Source organism: Poecilia mexicana, unplaced genomic scaffold (assembly GCF_051168715.1).
Source record: "Poecilia mexicana isolate PSO_F unplaced genomic scaffold, ASM5116871v1 scaffold_15, whole genome shotgun sequence".
Lineage (NCBI taxonomy): Eukaryota > Metazoa > Chordata > Actinopteri > Cyprinodontiformes > Poeciliidae > Poecilia > Poecilia mexicana.
Window position 1 is genome coordinate 28,830,350 of NW_028263384.1, and position 19,788 is coordinate 28,850,137.

The following is a 19,788-nucleotide window of genomic DNA, read 5'->3' on the forward strand; positions in this document are numbered from 1 at the left end:
GTCATTTTTGCAAACAGTAGCTGCATTGTGCAGCCACGACAGGGTTAGCAACAAATACCCCCAGCACCACTCTGGGGTATCTTTCTGTGTGGTTCTTGCACAAATCCAGTCAGGCTTGTTGCTTTCCATGTGATTCAGACCCCCTCTTCTCTTCTCTCTTTCTGTTTTTTTTGGTCTGTTTACCATTCGAGGTGTGAAGGCAAACAGTTCAGAGTCTGGGGTTATGGAAGCAGGAGGTCATTCAGCGGGTGGCAGCGATGAAAGCCCCTCTGAAGCCGAGTTTGTGTCAGGGAGAGAGGAAGATCTGATGGGAGCCCACGATGAGCAGATGAGTCCTGACCACTCGGAGGACATGGAGGACAGCGACTCTCTGGTGTCGGAGCGGCTCGTTTCGCCCGCGTCCACGACAGGCTGCACAGGCCTCAGCTTCAGCCCGGCCTGGGCCCTGGCTCTCTTTGGAGAAGATTGTTTTAGTCAGGAGGTGATTGAGTATGCATTGAATCTGGGAAAGCACACAGGATCGCCGAGCCTGGAAGTGAAAGTGCAGGTGAGTAAATGCTGCCGGCGGTGAGTCATCTCTGACCTTCTCTCAGTTTGTCTGAGCAAACAAGCAGACTGCATCATTTATTTATTAAGCATACTAACTAGATGAAATGTATTATAAAGCAGGATTTAATATGTTGCGTTTTGCATTGGCAGGAATGCCTATGTAATGACATAAAAGCTGTCAATATTTAAAATGTTGAAGCTGACCTATTAGACCTGTTGTGCTTCTTTATTTTTATTTTTTTGTTTAAAATAATGTTCAGATAATGATATTTTAGTCTGCTCAGTTCTGCCTAGTTTGAGCTCCTTTCAGAGTTGTCTTAGGGCCTCTTGTCACTTTAAATCCATCCAAGCTGCTGCTGGCCACGCCCCCGACTCCATATTTACACTCGCATGTGAAAATGTCTGCAAACAGTTTTGCAGTTTACAACCATATATATCTGATGTAAAGCTCTTTGGACTTCCTTCATGCTGAAATGTGCCATGGAAGCAAACCTGAACATGAAACTTGAACTTTGAAAAGCAGAAGTGTAGCCTCCTGCACAACCAACAAGAATATAGTAATTAGTTTTCGGAATGATAAGTGAACAACAAAACACTTGTCTTTTCCAGCAGCCATTGTCCAAGCGCATACAGCAGTAAAACCAACTGAGCACTTGGTTTGCTAGGTAACAGGATGGGCTTGGCACCACAGGTAACGGCACAGTAACCGTAGGTTGTGACTTAAAAATCGGGAGGATTTTGAAACAAAACATTAACTAAATTTTAAAAATGTCTGGGTGTTATTTAGGGGCAGTTTATACCCAAATTTTGCATAATAGTTTTCCTTTAGACTAGATGTTTTAGCCATAGAATGGGACTTACCCATTTTAAAAATAACTAAGATGTCCTTAACGTCTTTCCCTTATACCTTCATGTTGAATTATCCCTTAAAGTAACAACCAAATTATGTATTCAAATGTGAGATGTTTACTTAAATAACACAAATCACATCAGTATATGTTTACTTCGACATGCTCTGGAAAATTAAATGCTGAATTGAGCATAACTAACAAAACATTTACAGTTCAAAGAATGAACTAACTTGCAAAACAAATCAATTAAAGGTAGTATGTGAAATGAGAATATTAATAACTGCCACAATTAATAACAAATAGTTGTAAGTCACCATAACAAATTTGAAGACATTTTAACGCAATTCCTGAAATATTGTATGGATTTATGTATTGGCAAAATATTCCCCATAAATTTCAGCTATTTTCGAATGAGTTAAATATAGGTCAACTTTAAATTTCAGGTAGCTGCAAAGGTTCATTGTGTTGATAAAAGGCAACAAATCTTGGACATTTTTGGTGTTTCCAAGTATCGGTCACTTTGCCTCCTGCACATTCCAGAACTTTCCAGTTTTGGTAATTTAATTATTAATTTGTCAATGTTTTCTACCCCCAGAAACTTTCCCCTATGTGCCAATTCAAAGCCACCAGGAAAAGGTTTCACCACTTCTCCTTCTGACAATTAGGGTGATGGATTGTTATTTTTAAAGAACATTTCCTTTGCATTTTTTATCACCTGTCAGAAACACACTTGGTGACTTAAAGGACATCACTTTTAATTTAAATCTGCCTGGGGTGTGAATAATCTCCTTCAGATGTTTCTCAGTCTGTTTGGTTCTGATTTTATATCTGTTTTATATGAAGTTGGTTTTATGTAAGTATTTCATGAAGTGTTCTTTGTAAAATTACTTAATACTGCAATACAACTTATCTTTCATGACTGCAGCAGTTTTTAATGATCCAGAGAAATGTCACATTACTGCCTAGCCACATTACCAAAACAAAACACTCTACAACGACGTTCGAGTTTGTGGGCTTTGTGCTTCAAATTGGGGGCTTTATGATTGGATGCAGCTTGTAGTTCCAGTGCTTTCTGAATGTGCTTTCACTTTCCTCTACATATTGAAGCTCCATTCAGTCCGTTCACCTGATCAGGTTATTTTATCAAGTGCGGGTATTATTTTTCTATTCCCAAAGAAAAATGGGTCACGGTCAGGCTTTAGGGTAAATAGAATGGTAATGTGGGGAACTTGAAGATAATTGGCATAATATCCCCCTCTAACCGGATCTGAATATTAATGTGTTGAGCTTAGCCCTTGGCAGAGGAAGTTATTATCATTTGCAAAAGAATATTAATGAATAGTCTTTGTGTTTTCCCATGTTGATGGAACTACTGCTCTTTCAGACAGTTTGTGTCGGAGCTGATAGTACACCTTAATAGCCGCCCGCTACCGCTACTCCTCGCTTATTACACTTCAAAAGAGCCGTTGCCACGGTGAGGAGAAAACATAAAAAAGTGCTGCCCTGCACACAATGGAAAACAGCCGACAGCCTCTTGCAGTGGAAGGCATGTGGTCGTGTCATTCCTGTGATTCTCTGTGTTCCTTTGAACAGGAAGTGCAGCAGCAGCTGATAATTGAGACGAGGAATCTGAAGAAAACCAGAAATTTCTATCAAAAGCTGAAGAATCAACATGAGAGAAAAAACAAAGGTCTGTGCGCTCCATTGTTATAAATTATGAAGATGTCTTCTGGTGTTTCCAGTATGAATATAAATATGTTTCTGTGCATGAATCCTGAAGGTCCTGAAAGCAAACTGATGCTCTCAAAACTCAAGTCACAGCTTGAAGAACTCAGATCCAAGGTGGCCTTTTTGGATTGTGTGAAGAAATATCTTGAGGTATTAGTCGATCCTAACATTTATTTTCTTTGTTTTCCCTAATTTATGTAGTATAGTATTTATATTGTATCTGCACAAGATTTCAGTAACTTATTAAGACGTCTTACTTTAAGTAATTAACACAAAATCACCTTTTAATTCATTCAACACTACCACACTCTACAATGGATTTTTTTAAACACGCCTAAATATTCTGTGGTATAATCATCTTAATTTTCTGACATGTTTGCTCACCTTGGCATGCTAAGTGCTTGGAGTGGCGTTGATGGGCCAATTCTTTTATTCTGATTAATTCAGCTAATAACTATTTGACATCTTGGACAGCGAACAGACCAAGACAGACTAAAATAAACAGTTGCCAAGCGGCATCACAGTAAAAGTTACTTATTCTCTTCTCATTCTGTGGCACACTGGTAAATATACAACATAAATTGTACACGTGTCATACGTGTGTTTATGACAGATGTTTGACAAAATGGAAATATCTTTGAGTTTTTAAATGTACTTTCATTCAGTAGCTTGAAAAAAGTTTTCGATTTTGTTGATGAGATTTTGTCTTTTGACAGCCACAAAAATCTACGTATGTTATGTCACAATAATGCACTGTTGTCTAATCAATACATTTCCAAAAGTACTTTGTGTTGTGTAATAATCAAAAATGTTTGCTTATTTTGCACAAACTGTCTTAAACTCAGGTTGGGTTGTGAGCATCTGAGGAAATACTCTACGGGTATATCACAGAAAACGATGCATCATTTACCTTCCGCACAACAATTATTCTTTGTGTTGGTCTGATTTATATTAGAATACTTTGTAGTTTGTTTTTGCAATGTAAAAAATGTTAAAAGTCTCTTTGGGTGTGAAGATTCTGTGCATGTCTAAATAAGAAACATTGTGACAGCAGCTTTGAAATGATTCATTTGTTTCGTACCTGCAGGTCCTCAGCGTTGACCAATGGGGCCTGGAAGTTTCTCTGCTGCCCTCTCTGGCTGTCTGTGGATGCCACTCCGTGAACCTCCAGTCCACTGAGGACCCCTCTGTCCTGAGCTTTGGTAGCAGTAAAGGGAAGAGGACTCTGCAGGCCGGCTCTCCTCTGGGACTCATGGCTTACCTTTATGCCAGGTGCTGAGATCTGAAATATACCAACAATGTTTGTTCACAGACAGTATTTGATGGAGAACTCCAGATTTTATTTCATTTTAAAGGGAGTTTGGGCAAAAATACGATATTTTAACACTGTTTTGCACAAATTTTCATCCAGTCTCATGACAGCAATGAGTGACACTGAGGGGATAACAGCATTTTTTTTCTTCAAACAAGTAAAAAACAAAGGATGTATAACACAGTTAAAGTTCTCTTTTTTACCCAACAGCAAAAATCTGATGCATCTTATTCATAATCAGCCCTGACCAGACTATCTACATTTATTTAAACATTACAGTTCCTATTTTATATTTTGAAGGGAGGGACAGAGAGATGTTTTAAGGACTCCCTGATGCATTTTCAGCAATTATCCAGAATAATGTCGTACTTGACCAGATAAAAGTATTATTTATTATTAAAAGTATTGAGTATTATTTGAGTAGTACTCCGTGTTTCTTCTCTTTGAGTTTTGTTTCGAGTTTCCGTCTAATATAAAACCAAAAAAACAAAACAGAGCGCTTCTGGCTTGGCTGCTGCACAAGAACAATCAGGCCTGATTTGAAGTTACGTGTGCAGATAAGGACTGAAAAGCTGGTGGTGTGAAATGAAAGCTTTCTGCTAATCTGAGAGGAACAAGATGTTTTCTAACAGTTTTGAGACACACAAAAGCATTTTCTAACACAGAAAATTAGTTTCTCTCTCTCTTTGCCTCTAAGTGGAAACTCAAGGGTAGAAACATGGAGAGAAACGACTTTTCTCTCCACCAGTTTTAAGAACAACATAACTTAGTGTAATCACACTTCCCACCAAGATTCAAACTTCTCCTTTCTGAACTTTTCTGTACAGAAATGCTGCTGCAGAGGGCTACATCCAACAGTTCCTGTACACGTATCGTTTCTTTTGCTCTCCTGAAGAACTACTGCAGTTCATCATGGATAAGTTCATCAGTGCTTCAAGGTACCAAACATCCAGTAACTGTTGTCAAGAGAAAAAAGCAGCTTTTTGACATGTTGTTTTAACCAGGGAGGGGCCAGAGATGTCAGGGGACAGTGAAAGGATCTTCCATCGCAGTCTGGACCTTCTGCAGATCTGGGTGACAGACTGCAAATCAGTGGACTTCACGCCAAAGTCGAGTCTTGTGGAGACTTTGGAAACATTTCTAAATACAGAGGTACATATACACACACACACACACACACACGCACACACACACACACACACACACACCCGCTAACCCTTCCCTGCAATCTAAAGTAATTACTTTTTCCTGAGAGTTAATGTCTTACACATGTAACACTGATTGTGTTTTAACAAATGTGAACCAGATGTGTGTTATTACTTGAACAATACTCATCTAAATCCAATCTAATTAATATAAACTGTAAAGAAAATATACTTTTTGCATTCAAAGGGGATCTGGAAGCTTCACATGTTGACCCAGTGTGAGGTTTGGAAGGAAATATGGCTGAATTACAGCAAAATACACACAAATAGAAACTATTATTACAAGTCAGTGTAGATATGTTTTTTTAAAAATCATGTTAAATATCCTTTTACTTTGTTCTCAGTATGATTTCTTTTTACTCAGGGCAAGAAGCCTGAGGCATGACCTAGAGATTATTTAAGAATTATAAAACCTGTTTGTAGTTGTAAACTCTTAAAAATAGCGGGTGTTTTTTTTTTACCAGTACAAACACCTTTTATTAAAATAGAGAAACATAAAAAGTGCGATTTATATAAGAACTGCCCCTGGCTGACGTTCAGTACTTTAGAGATTTTTAAAGTTTTTACACTTTAACTTTCCACAGGTGATTCCAGTTGACAGTCAAGGTGAGGCTGTTCTCTCCGTCCTCTACAACCATCCAAACTCCGCCACGCTGGGTCAGGTTACAGGAAGTCTGATCAGCCTGAATGAAGAAGAGGAGTCTGTGTGTTTGCATTCATCTTCTGAGGATCTTAGCAAGAAGGTCTGAGTTTGGCTTTTTGCTGCTTTGTTCCTTAATTTTGATTTTAACTTGAATTACAGCACAGATCCTTCACTGGCTTGGATGAACCGTACTTTAAATAGCAAATTATTTCCTGTAATCTGCACTGGAGACATAGAAAAACAGCATACTAAGTTATCTGAACATGCACACTGTTGATTGTGTGTAATTAAATGATAAAAGATAAAATGGTGCATCTTCAAAAAATAGCAGTTTGGAGTTTAATCAGTGAAGTCATCCATTCTGTAAAAAATGTCAAACATGTAGCCCTGGTTACTTCCCTCCGAACGTCTGAATGAATCGGCTGGTGAATTGGTCGATATTTGATTAAAAAGTTGATTTAAGACACAAAAAGAAATGCAGAAAAAATATGAACTGAAACCAGAAAAATGTAAAAAGAAACTGAAAAGATTAGTCCAAATGGTAAAGACTCAGATATTTGCTCCTACTACGGTGTATGAAGTCTATTTATCATGTCATTTATCATAAATCACTTTTAAACTATAATTGAAGAGTTCGTATTGCGTAAGCAGGAGAGAAATTGTTTTTGAAACACACCAAGCTAAATGTTATGGAGTGTCCAACACAATCCTCGGATTTTAATCCAATAAAATACTTACAGGCTGATCTAACGTTGCTGTTTTTAAGGCTTAGTTTACTAGTGTCATTTTGCACACATATGTATTTTATCTGTGTTTATTGTATTTGTGTTTATTTTTTATCGTGAAGTACTTAAAGCACTATGTAAGTAAAATATCTGCTGCCAGAAACCTGACAGATGAGAAGCTGTTCTCATAAACAGTGAGGATACAACTAAGTATTAAATCAGATTTACAGGAAAGCTAAACTGTTTATTTAACTAGATTATTTTTGAATACTCTAATATTTTTTTTACTGTTGCTTTATCAAGAGGTTGAAAAAAATCTGTTAATTGTTTTGCGATATGGAAAAAAACTTGGGGAGAAAAAAGTAGTGTAAGAAGATGGAGCTCTGTGTACATCTGTCAGCAAACTATTCTTTCTGAACCAGCTGTATTTCTGTTATGACCCATCTCTTTAAGCACATAAATCAGTAGATTTTCTTTTTAAATCCGTATCTGAAGCAGAGCGAATCTGTGATGCTCTTATCTGGAGAAGCTTAGTGAAGATTTCTGCAGCTTTGGGAACAACGGTTCTTCTTTTTGCTCATGATGGCCTTCCACTGGTGTGTAAACTAATAGAATCGGGGGTTTATGTAACACACATCTACTGTGAACTTTACAGTGGAGGATCTCACGAGTTGTGGAGCCCTCTGCTTCCATGTCTAAAGAGAAGACCTTCTCGATTGCTGCAGCCCTGCCTGCTCCTTGCTACGACTCCCTGATGCACGATTTGTCCAACGTGTGCCTGCAGAGTGAGGAGCGACTCCCGTTCAGCCAAAAGGAGCTCAGCGCGCTGCACATAGCCCAGCAGCTGACGCTCCTGCAGCAGGTTTGGTCAGCCTCCATACAGGTTCTACACAAGACGTTGTTGTTATCCATTTCAAACGCTAGAGGGAGATATTTCTATAACAACACTGAAAGGTGTTGATTTGTATCAACCAGATTAAGCTTTGAGTTGGAATTGTCTTTCATTGCAGGAAGTTTTTCAAGGATGTCATCCAGTTAATTTCCTGAAGTCCAGAACACAAGGAGTCAGAGACAAACTCTGCAGCCCAAACAAGTGAGTGGGAAAAACAAAAAGCTGTATTTTAAAGTCCTTTTATTTATTTTTTTCTTATGAGCCTCTAGTAGTTATCTTTAGGATTATCTCTAGCAAACTCTTTTGCTGGTTGAACATTTCCTTTCGCCATTGTAGATAGAAAAACGGAAAAAAAATTCTACCAAAAAACTCAGAAATGTTGGGATTAATCTCAGAAAATGGCTAGAAAGAACAAGGACATTTTCTGAGCTTCAAAAGTTTTTTAAAAAATGTTTGAAATTGTTAGATTAATCTCTGAAACATTCAAGAAAAAAAAAATCAGTTTCTGAGCTGAAAAGTTTAAAATTTGCAAGAAAAGTCTCAGAAATATTCTAGAAAAAACTTTGACATGTCTGTGCTTCCAAAGACAAACATTTTCAACTTCTGGAAATGTTCTAAGTTTCAGAAGTTGAAAGTTATATGCCATCCTACTCTTTTGATTCTGGTGTCAGAGGTAGTTTCTGATATATTCATCTGTTTTGCCACCTAGGAACGTGTCACAGCTTATTCCGCCAGCAGAGGGCAGCAGTGGGCTTGCACTGGAGGGGAGCCTGTCAGACAGCTTCCTCCAGCAGCTGCTCACATACGCTGAGAGTGTCACTAACTGGATCTCTGCAGAGATAGTCATATGTGACTCTGCAAAGGTGAGAGGAGCTGTAACCGATGAAAGTAACAGGGAAGTGTGTTAGAAGTGTGTGGTGGTTTCAGTGTCATTTCTGGTGTCAGGAGCAAAGAAAGAAATCTCAAACCTGGAAGATTTCTGAAGGAAATCACTTCACAGGCTGACAAGTCACTGATACTGTTCAACATCTTCTGACAAGAACTATACTTTACATGCTGACATCCTCCTAAATTACCCCGACAGTTCAGCTGGTTCCACTGAAGCCATGTTAGTCTGAAGAGTTTCAAGGTGCATATCTGCTAATATCCATTATTTGATTTGACAGAAACGTATTCAAGATGAGATTTAATATTACGATTTCAACATATAGATATTGTTTTTGCATTTCTCCTTCTATAGTGACTCACAAAAAGAAGAGTTCCTCTTGATCTTTTCCCACATTTGACACATTAGCATCAAAAACCTGTTTGTTTTTGTTAGATTTTATGTAACAGACAAACACAAAGTTGTGTATAAAAATGAAGTAGAAGGGAAATAAATCCATCCAGCCTTCTTCCATTCCCTGTTGTCCTTCAGCGGTCATTGAGGCGGCGACACCCTGGACGGGTTGCCAGACCATTACATGGCAACACACAAACATAGAGGACAAACAGCCACCTGAGGAAACGTAGAGAGACCAAATAACAGCTCTGATTCTGGACAGTGGGAGGAAACCCACGCATGTTCATGGAGAACACCTAAGCTCCATGCAGAAAGACCTTCTTGCTGCAAGGCAACAGTCCTATCAACTGTGGAGGACCAAGGCATGGGTCAAGGATAAAGTTAGGTTGCAGAGCAACATCCCATCCTTTGAACACTTTCCATCATCCAAAAGGGAAAGAGTGTAAAACTGCTTGCAAACCTTTACAGACATGGTTATCCACCTAAACCATCCAGTCAGGGAGAACAATACTTAAGCATTACAACAACAATGAAAAAGTTTAAATCCAAACATGTTCAAGTGTCGATTCATAACAAATGTCCCACATCAATTAATAAACAGAAATATAGTTAATTCAATCTAATTGTCATTTCCAATTTGATCCTAGTTATAAGACAATGCATCGATCCGTCATTCGGATGATTTCTGTCTGAGGAAACCCAGCCGATGCATCAAGACACTGACTTGCAGCAATCCTTTACTCGGAGCATGCATAAGAAACCTCCAGCAGAACCTGGCTCAGTGAGAAAGAGAAAAGGAAATTATTGGCAGCAATAGTTCAGCTGATGGCCCCCTCCAGACATCCAGGGCCATGTGTGTCTACCATGAAGAGAAAAATACAGAGAGAGCATAAAGTTAATGGCTGCAGTAACTCCAGATAATGCATGAGTGTCTGAGAGGATTTGAGAGTTGTGGTTTTGCTTCTGTAGCTCCAGAGAATATAAATTTACACCACAGTTTTCATTAGTTATTTTTGAAAAACTGTGTGTCATATTCCATGGCATGAAATCCTCCTAAACTACACTGGTGTTTACAGTGGTAATGTGACAAAACGTGGATTTATTTTCCAAATTTTTATTTGTTATTTTTTTTCTTCACTGCACACTCTGCTGTCTTCCAGACCCAAGCTGCCTTGCTGACCAGGTATCTATGGATTGGAAAGTATTGCTATGAAATGAGGAACTTTGCTACAGCCATGCAAGTTCTTGGAGGTCTGGAGAATATGACTGTCAGGCAATTACCAGTAAGGCTTCACTCTCACAAACTTCTAACTTTGTCTAATAAGCCTGCTGCCCTCGAGCTAAGCATTTTTTTTCTGCTGTGATTGAGCTTGGATGGTATTTAATTAGTTTCACAAATGAGAAATTAGCATTAATGAATTCAAATAAGATGTAGACAGAGTGAGCTCAGAGAGGGGAAATGTAGGTATGAAAAGTAATTAAAAAATCTCACAATGAAAACATAGCAATGCTGAAATAATGAAGCAAATTTCCATATTTTTTCTAAAAGATATTAGGTTCCCTGACAACTGGTATTATAACAGCATTAACTCTACAATAGACCAAAATGCTCTTAAAACAGAAACATTAAAACTACTCCCTTTGCTGCTAAAACAATATTTTCACAATATACATATATGCATAAAACCTAAATGAACCTGTTAATACCTGAATACAAGTCTTGAGTTTCACTCATTTTCTTTCCATTTCCATATTTTGTTTCAAAATAGACAAATTAGTCTGTCTTGTAAGTGAAGGAAAAGTACTGTAACCTTCTTTCAGCCAGCTGACAGTAAGTGTGCTGCAAATTATGGAGGATGTTGTTACTTTGCTCTCACCAGATACAAAAAACTCTTAACTCCTAGACCTTCTCTGGCATTTAATTCAAAGTACTTTAAATCACTGCAATGTCATGTTAAAGCTTTAGTTTACCCTAATAACAGAAACCAGCACATATCTTGTGTGAAGTGTTTGGTATAATATACTTTTACGTTAGTGATGCTCTAAAGAGTAACATCCACTTGTTGCTGGCAGGCTTGGAAACACCTGGCTTCCAAAGTCTATGAGATCCTGGAGGAGCTGCGAGCCGTTCAGGTAATGTGTAAATCTGAGAAAGTTTAGGGTCTGAGTCGCTGCAAGACAATAAATACACAGGAACAAACCCCTTTGAGCAGGAGAGTTTCAGAGTTTACAGCGCATCCAGAATACCACAGTTTCTAAAAGATCCAACACTGTCCTGTTTGTCAGTCCTGAATCTGTTCTACGTTAAACTGCAGGTGTTTCTGAAGAGCGATGACCTGTGTCTGATTGGAGCAGAGCAGAAGAGGACGAGGCCCACACTGCCGTCCGTTCACATCCTGGCTATGCATGTACAGCAGCTGGAGATCGGTGCATTCACACTAACCACTGGGGCTTATAAATGGACCAAACTCAGGTGCGCTTTGGATGCAGAAAAATGTCATCTACACAGAAACTCAAAGGTTTTTCAGTTTTATTCAGGCAAGATTGGGCTGTTTAGTGTTTACCGGTTTAGTGGTTCAATAAAAAAATGGAAACAACGGGAAAAAAACACATGATTAGGTCACTCAATGTCAAAAACCAGAATTGGAAACTTGCACAAAAACCCAAGAGCTTCATCTTAGACTCAATAAGCTTCAGTTGGATGTTAAAGGTCATGATGGAATTATGAACCAGTTTTTCCTTCCACTAAACTTTTCAATAGTAGGCTTGAATACAGCCCTCTCTGAACAGCATTGACCTTTTGTGACCTAGTCTTTTTAATTTTTAAATTAAAGTTAAATAAATGTTTCAATGATTTCATTATCTAATCTAACTTACTGAGATATAATTAGGAAAATACTAAAAAAATAAAATTTGTTTGGAAAAAGTCTCTGCTCTCTAAAGAACAATGTTGCATCAGAATTTAGGTTTGCAAAATTCCTTCTGAATAAAATGCAAGACTTTTGAACAAGGAGCAACAATGTAGAGATTTATGGCCTTCAGCATGTTTGTAAAACAACTAAACGGGATTTCAGCGCGGCATTTGTGCTTAGCATTATAGAGTTAAACATGAGGAACTTTGTGATCAGCAGGACAACTGTCCCAAACACAGGAGCAAAAAAACAGACATAACTAACCTAATTTTAAACTCTAAACATCTCTAAACGAGATGTTGAAATTACATTAGACTTCTTACAAAGCTTAGGAGAGTTATTGTTATTATGAATAAAATTAAATGCGTAGCTATATCTCAGTAAGTTAGGTTAGATAATGAAATCATTGAAAAGTTTATTTAATTTTAATTAAATAAATTTTAATTAACTTTTCAATTAATTCCACTAAACTTTTATTGAAAAGTTTAGTGGAAGGAAAAACTGTGGCAAGAAATGTTTCACAAGCAATAGATATATCAGATTAAAGTTGATTATTTTCATTTAGGCCTCATAATGAAGAAATAAAATCCAAGTTGCTTGAGGTCCTGTATAGAAATATTCCATTCAGTGATCATTTGGGGAATCAGGTCATCTGCTGGTTTTGGCTTCCTTAAAACCTGAGCAGAGGCGCAGACTGAACGGCTCCATGCCACGTTGCAGAAATTCATGCAAAAGGAGCACAAACCAAGTACTGGATGCACATACTGTCCATACTGCTGCCTGTTATTTGTGTATTAAAAATCCAGTTTTATTTATCTTATGCAATATTATAATGTCCCGACCCCACTGAGGGACAAGGGTGTAAAGAAAATGGATGGATGGATGGAATATTACAATGTTCTGAGAAACTTTAATTTGGGTTTCCATTAGCTATAAACCTAAATCTTAAAAATATACCAAAAAATGTGTCGGTCTGTATGTACAAATTTAACTTTTGAATAAAATTCCTGACATAACATATGTGTGACAACAGTAAACAGATTTCATATGGCCGCCTGTCTGTGAGTTGTGTTACATATGTAGAAACTATGAGGCTCAAGTTTTATGTTCATGCTCTGCATTAGCAGCTGATACAGTCCAGAAACACTAAATGTAGATGATGGCACTAAAGTGGGAAAATTATCCAACCTGCTGTGAGATTTCTGCTTAAACTTGCACAACTACGCGTCCGGTTGCTATGTAACATGTATCCAGGCGGAAAACTAATCCTCTCATATATCGCCGCAGTGGCACAAAATGTGAACAGTTAGTATCATTACATGAGAACTGGCCTTCCCTCCCTCTTTTTCTGCAAATCAGTTTATGACAAAGTCGGCCAACTCACAAAAAGGACATATTTTCCTGTGTCCTTCTTCTCCACTCCAATATGGCTGACCAGATGCTGAGGTCAGAACAAGTGGGGCTGGGATGGCGACGGCACAGCTGTTGAATCTGGGTAGTTTGTTGGGGTGCCAGTGTTGCTGCAGATGGCGCCTGTGGGAGGAGGGGTTGATTGGAAAAAGGTTTGTGGCCAGATGCTGAGAGGTGACCGTGTGTAGCCAGATGATGAAGTCAGGAGAAAAAACAGCTGGTTACCATAGATTCTGGGTTTTTCCAGCTCGCTCCAAAAAAATCAGGTCAAATCTGATGAGATTAAGAAGAAGAAAAGCAGATAGAAAATGTATCTCCTCTGTGCTTGTTTCTTGCTTTCTGCGTTTCCTTAAACTTCTCTTTGGTTCTTGTGGTTTCAGGAACATCGCAAAGGTTGTGAGTCAGGTCCATGCCTTCCAGGAGGTTGTGTACCCATACAGCCCAGACCAGGACCTTCAGGCCTACCTGCGCCGCCGGATCGCCCGGTTCGCCACGACGGACATCCACCTGCTGGCCGCTGACAGCGATGCCAACTTTCAACGGTCCAGCGAGCGTCAGACACGGAGGATCCACGACACGCTGAGGAGGGTGAAAGCTACTTTCCAGTGAAGCCTGCTTTGCCTCATTTTAGAGATGAACTTCAAATCCAGGACATTGCCCTGCGTCCAGACTTATTACGCTGCAGTGCTGTGGAAAAGTATTTGCTCCCTTACAGACATCTTCTGTTTTTGCTTCCTTGTCTCAGTCACATGTTTCAGATGATCAAACAAATTCAAATGTCAGACAGAATTATCTGACATACCAAAAACTGCTTTTTAATTGTCTAATTAATTGTCCCATGTATTATTTAAATAGAACCAGTGTGACAGCATGAAGTAGGCTGAAATATCTCTAAAACCAATGCAGCATGCCCTGATCCAAAGAAATTTGAGATAACAAGCAAAATTGCTGAAATCGCCTTTTATCTCATCCATCCAAAAGTTATCAGACAACAGCATTTAAAGTGCTTGACTTTTAAATATGTTTCCACTAAAATACAGTGACTGTAAAGTGTGACACAGAGAGAGGTTGAACACTTCTGAACTGAAAAAAGTGGATAATGTACAATGTGAAACCTTCATTTAGATCCTACTAGATCTGTACAACATCATAATATAAGCTGTTTATATCTATTGATTCAATTACTTAACAGTATTTATTGCAATTGTAAAACATTGCGTTTTGTGTTAAATATTGCTTATGGATAAAAATTAATTAATTAATTTTAATAAATTGCAGTGCCTATAATGAATAATGAAGAAATTTGAACTAGTTCAGATCTGAATCTGTCGGGATGTAAACAGACTGTTCCTGCTCAAACTAAATTATATCAGTTTTGTAACCAAGAGCTGGATAAAATTCCTCTGCAGTTTTCATGTTTCAAAATTCCTTGATGGAAGTTGTGGCCAAAGGTGCTGCAACCAGTTATAGGGTTTAGAGGCATTAACATTTCAGTTTGAATAGATTTTTGTCCCCAGTAAATTAAATAATCATTTAAAAAGATGCATTTTGAAAGTATTTTTGCTTATCTTTGTCTAACATTATTACTTTTCTGAAACTTTTAGTTATGGTGGAAAAGCAAAAACAGAAGAAATTTGTAAATAAACTTCTAGGCAAACTTAAATCAAAACTCAAACTCATGTCATATTTTTAAAATTCATTTTGATTTATGTTTTTGTTTGTTTTCAGGTTGATCTGTTGCTGGGATCAGATCCCAGCCTGGCGTCTTTTTGCATGTTCTCCTGTGCAGGCTTGTATTTCTCTCCAGGTACTCCTGCTTCCATCCACAGTCCACATAATTATTAGTGTTATTGGTCTCTCTAAATTGATATTAGGTAGGTGTGTGTGTGTGTGTGTGTGTGTGTGTGAGTGTGTCCTGTGATGGAGTTGCGACTCGTCCAGGTCAAACCAAATGATCAGTACAGAGTTACCACACACCCTGTGACCCTGCAAGGATAAGTGAGGATAGACGACGGATGGATATATTTTTTGTTTGCATTTTGTTCCTTCAACAAACTTAAACAATGTTTTTTTGTGATGATTTTTTTTTCTTAGCTGATGCATATTTTTTGTATAATGTATTTAATTTGTTTGGTATGTTTTCTCTAATCTATAATCGTTTGTGGCCTGAACATGTGAAATGCATGTCCATCGAAATGATATAGGTGCCTAAAAATCACAACTTGCACATGCAGTAATGTAACAACGTGATTCTTTGCTTGGGACTGACTCAGCTAAAGCACAATTTCAGCAGTTGTGTTTCTGTGTTATACATTTATGAGCTTTAGATGGAAATGTTATTTTTTTTCAGCAGTCTTTCACATTTTCCACAGTAAATTATCTGTTGAGCTACTTAACATTAAAACTGTTTTGTGCAATGATGTATACAGTAATGCATGACTTTTTGCTATTTTATTCCAGTGCAAGTTTTAAATGAATCACATTCTGTTGTTTCATGTGGGTCAACATGCATTCATATTATAAACTGGATAAGTTGCAAGGTTTTCAATCATACATTAATTTTCTGTGTAATGAATTCCTTGTAGTTTTACTCATCCAACTGTTTTGTGGCAGATTTTCTAACTTCTGGTTTTGAAAGTTTGACCTGCTACTGCAGATTTTTGCTGATTAAATATTCTCTTAATATTTGTAATTCACTTCATTCTAATCTTTTTCTTCCCTTCATGCCAAGGGCAGTCAGTAAGGAGTTTTACTATCACTTAAATAAAACACATGATTATCATGGCTTTGAGATTTTAAGTTGTCTTAAGCATCTTATATCAGCATGCTTAACTGTGAAGTTCAGTGTTTGTGTGTAGTAAGACGATTAATTGTGAGACTTCCAAAAGAATGCTAATGTTTCCAAATAACGTACGTTCCCAAAGCGTCAGAGGTTAAAAGCTAAAAACGAACAGCAAATTCACTAGAACGCATTCAACGTTCCTGTATGCCTGAAGAAACAGTCGACATGTTTTCATTAAAAAAAAAAAACGTCAATTTGAATAACTTTTTATAACTTCTGTGAAAAAAGATAACTTTAAGCCTTATTCCCTCAGTATACCACACAAACTCCACACTGAAGACTGTTGCTGTTAGCCGAATGTGGTCTTATGATGTGGTCTTTGACTGGACCAAAAATGATTGTACTTTTGAATTTTATAAGTCATGCAGTTGTTACACCAAAGTGTGGGACTTTCTGGGTATTGTGACTCCAGAGGGCGCTGTTGCTCATGTATGCCTTTACTTACTTTTCAAACCCCACTGAGTCACTGGGCTAAAAACAGGTCAGATCAGTGGTAAAATGTTTTGTAGACATGAATCTGAGACTGGGAAGTCACATGATGTGATTTGATGTTCAAACCATTTTCTTCAGTATACAGTTTTTCTCATTTCCTGATAAGAGCTTTCAGAGCATGTTATTGGCTACATTTTATTAAAGTCTCATGAAGAATTGTTGGCCCAATTATATAGGAGTTGAAAATCACTAGCAAAATGGCGAGTTCATTTTATGATTGTCATGTTAGCATGCTGGTATCTGTTAGTAGAGGGGTCGGCAACCCGCCCTAGAGCCGCATGCGGCTCTTTAGCGCTGCCCTAGTGGCTCTCTGGAGCATTTTCAAAAATGTTTGAAAATGGAAAAAGATGGGGGTGGGAAATATATTTTATGTTTTAATATGGTTTCTGTAGGACAAATTACACCGATCACAATTGTGCTTTCGGAACATAATAAACAGAGCTTATTGAATGGATCCCTGATTTCAGTTAAAGCCAGCGCAGCCTCCTGCTGCTCCTCTGCACGCAGTAGGAAGCTGCGCTGCTGCGGCTCACTGTCTGCCGGATGAACTGACATGTCACTGCCTTTCTCTGTCCCGCACTGAGAGGTGAGTTAAAGCTTCTCAGATGGAGAAGAAACGGAGCTAGGCACCCAAATAGTTAATCAAACTTGCTAGTTCTCATTAAGATTGTGTGAAATAAAGGAATTTGTCACGAGAGAATTTCAGGTAATCAGTACGCTCGAGTATGAAGACACAACCGTCCACGGCGGACAGTACGCCCGAGTATATTGGGGCCTTAAGCCGCACCTAAAACTTGTTTTTTTTTTTTTTTTTGGGAAAAAAACTGGAAACGTACGCACGGTTCAAAGCGTGGGGTTAAAGTGTGGTTCCAAGGAACCGGGTCGGAAGTTCTAATGAAAAAACGGTCAGCCCTACTTTGAACCCGTGCCGTTCCGTGCCGGGCCCTGCAGTGCGAAAAGGGCTTTATAGTCCGAAAAATACAGTAATATGGAAAGACATTTCCAGGCAAGGCGCTACATTAGCTGCTGCATCAAGATTAAAGTTACATCCAGGGGTGAAAGTAGGCGGGTACGGTCAGGTACCCCTAAAAGATTTAGCGGGGTACGCGGCACCTGCAAAAGAGGGGGGCGGGCTGTCTGCGGTAAAAAACAAATCAATGGGTTCACTGTGCAGCCGAGAGGCCGGCCACTAATCAGCCATGACTGATTAGTTTTTCAAGAACAATCTAAAACACGACTTAATCAGTTAATAAATAGCTTTTTTTCCAATTTCATATTGTTCTGAACTGTTTGTGCTTTGCTAAAGCACAAACAGTTATGTGTTTGCGATATGCGACTTTCCGCGATACGTCGATGGCGGAAGGTGTTGAGTCGATCTCAGCATTAGGTGTCAAACTGAACGCCGCCACAAGGCTGAGACCAGCACACCCTCCTCTGACTCCTTATCAAAACATTCATAACTTAGTCAACAACAACAACAAAAGTGTTCAAATGAAGTACCCAACAAAAATAATAATGTCAGTAATTATTGTTTCAACAAGGTGTTGTGCAATTCTGTGCGTTTCGGTTCCATTACCAAAATAACTAGCAAAGCAGGAGTTTAAAATTAACTAATCAACCACCGCTGTGTTCAGGGAGGCTTATTAATAATTGCAAAATAAATATCAAGCCTGAAAACCTAATATCAACTGACCTAATGTTATGTTTTTAAAGTAATCTGTGCTCGGCTCGAGGAGCGCAGGCGGTTGCCGCGGCAACGGGTGTCCTTAAATGACAAAGAGAGACTGAGAATAGAAAGGTGCGAGTGGTTCTGAGTTGGTCATCTGTTCGGGTTGTTTAACCTTTGTTTACCTTTGCTGTGCCTCATCACAGCCGCTGTAGTTTCTGAATGTTCAATAAATGACAAACTGGGACTAATTATCTCGTTCCTCTGTGAGTATATGTCATTCACAACAAACTTCAAACACGGTTAATTGTCTAATTAATAAAAAACTTTTATTGCTCTCTGGCGTCTCACTTTAAGCTCAGAGTCTGAGAGGCTTTTCCTCTATCAAACAATTTTTTTGCTTCTTATTTAGTGGAAATGTTGATGTTGATGAGACTTTCTCCAAAATAACCTTTTACAACCTTTATAGCTCCACTGTTGAAAATGAGGCTCTAACATTCACAAATGATATTGAAATAAAATCCAGTCTAACATCTGGTTTGAGGGTCTGGAACCTGTCGGAGGAAAATATCCCAACTTCAGAAGATCAACTTTAACCTAACAAAGCTCTGTGGTTCCTCCTATCAGTATGAGAGTCAGGGTGAGGAGGCGCCATGTTAGGAAGAGAAGTGGAAGCTGCAGGATCTTCAGAACAAACAGGTCATGATGCTGGGCTACTGATTATCCCTCTGTCTGGACACAGGATCAATAGAACCAGTTTAAAAGATAAACTGAATGGTTATATGCCAGACATGGAAAACTGGGATGCACTCCATGCCATGATGTTCAGGATTTAGGTCTCATGCAGGGCCGGCCCAAGGCATAAGCAAACTAAGCGACTGCTTAGGGCCCTAAGTGATTTCCACTTAGGGAGTCCCTTCCACTTAGGGAAGGGACTTTTTTTTTTTTTTTAGTAATGATTTTTATGTGATTATATCAACAAAAACACACAAATTCATTATAAAGTTGTGATATTTTTTACAATAATATATATTTGATAATGTATGTAGAAATCTTTCTTGTATGGACAAAAAGAAAGATTAAAAATAAATTGCTCTTGGGGGCCCCCCGCTGACCACGGAAGGTACCGCACTGCACGGTAATATGAGCTTCTATGAGCAGAGCATTCAAACCTCCAAAGCTCTGGTGGAAGATAAGTTAGCAAAACAATGTCGCAAAAAAGGACTTATCCTTCAGGGAGAGATAAAAGAAAGAGGAAGAAAAGGAGAGAGAATAGAAT

At 38.4% G+C, this 19,788-nt stretch overlaps 1 protein-coding gene across 1 annotated transcript in view; it reads left to right on the plus strand.

Moving 5' to 3' along the window:
- kndc1 (kinase non-catalytic C-lobe domain containing 1) overlaps positions 1–16,201 on the plus strand; it is a 39,721-nt gene extending 23,520 nt beyond the window's left edge. Inside the window, 14 exon segments of the mRNA XM_088013207.1 lie at positions 192–547; positions 2,994–3,090; positions 3,181–3,278; positions 4,216–4,400; positions 5,268–5,378; positions 5,445–5,592; positions 6,230–6,388; positions 7,669–7,875; positions 8,024–8,106; positions 8,615–8,768; positions 10,348–10,470; positions 11,261–11,320; positions 11,503–11,660; positions 13,890–16,201. Coding sequence (XP_087869333.1) covers positions 192–547; positions 2,994–3,090; positions 3,181–3,278; positions 4,216–4,400; positions 5,268–5,378; positions 5,445–5,592; positions 6,230–6,388; positions 7,669–7,875; positions 8,024–8,106; positions 8,615–8,768; positions 10,348–10,470; positions 11,261–11,320; positions 11,503–11,660; positions 13,890–14,118 — 2,168 coding nt within the window. The 3' untranslated portion in view covers positions 14,119–16,201.
- The last annotated feature ends 3,587 nt before the right edge of the window (positions 16,202–19,788 follow it).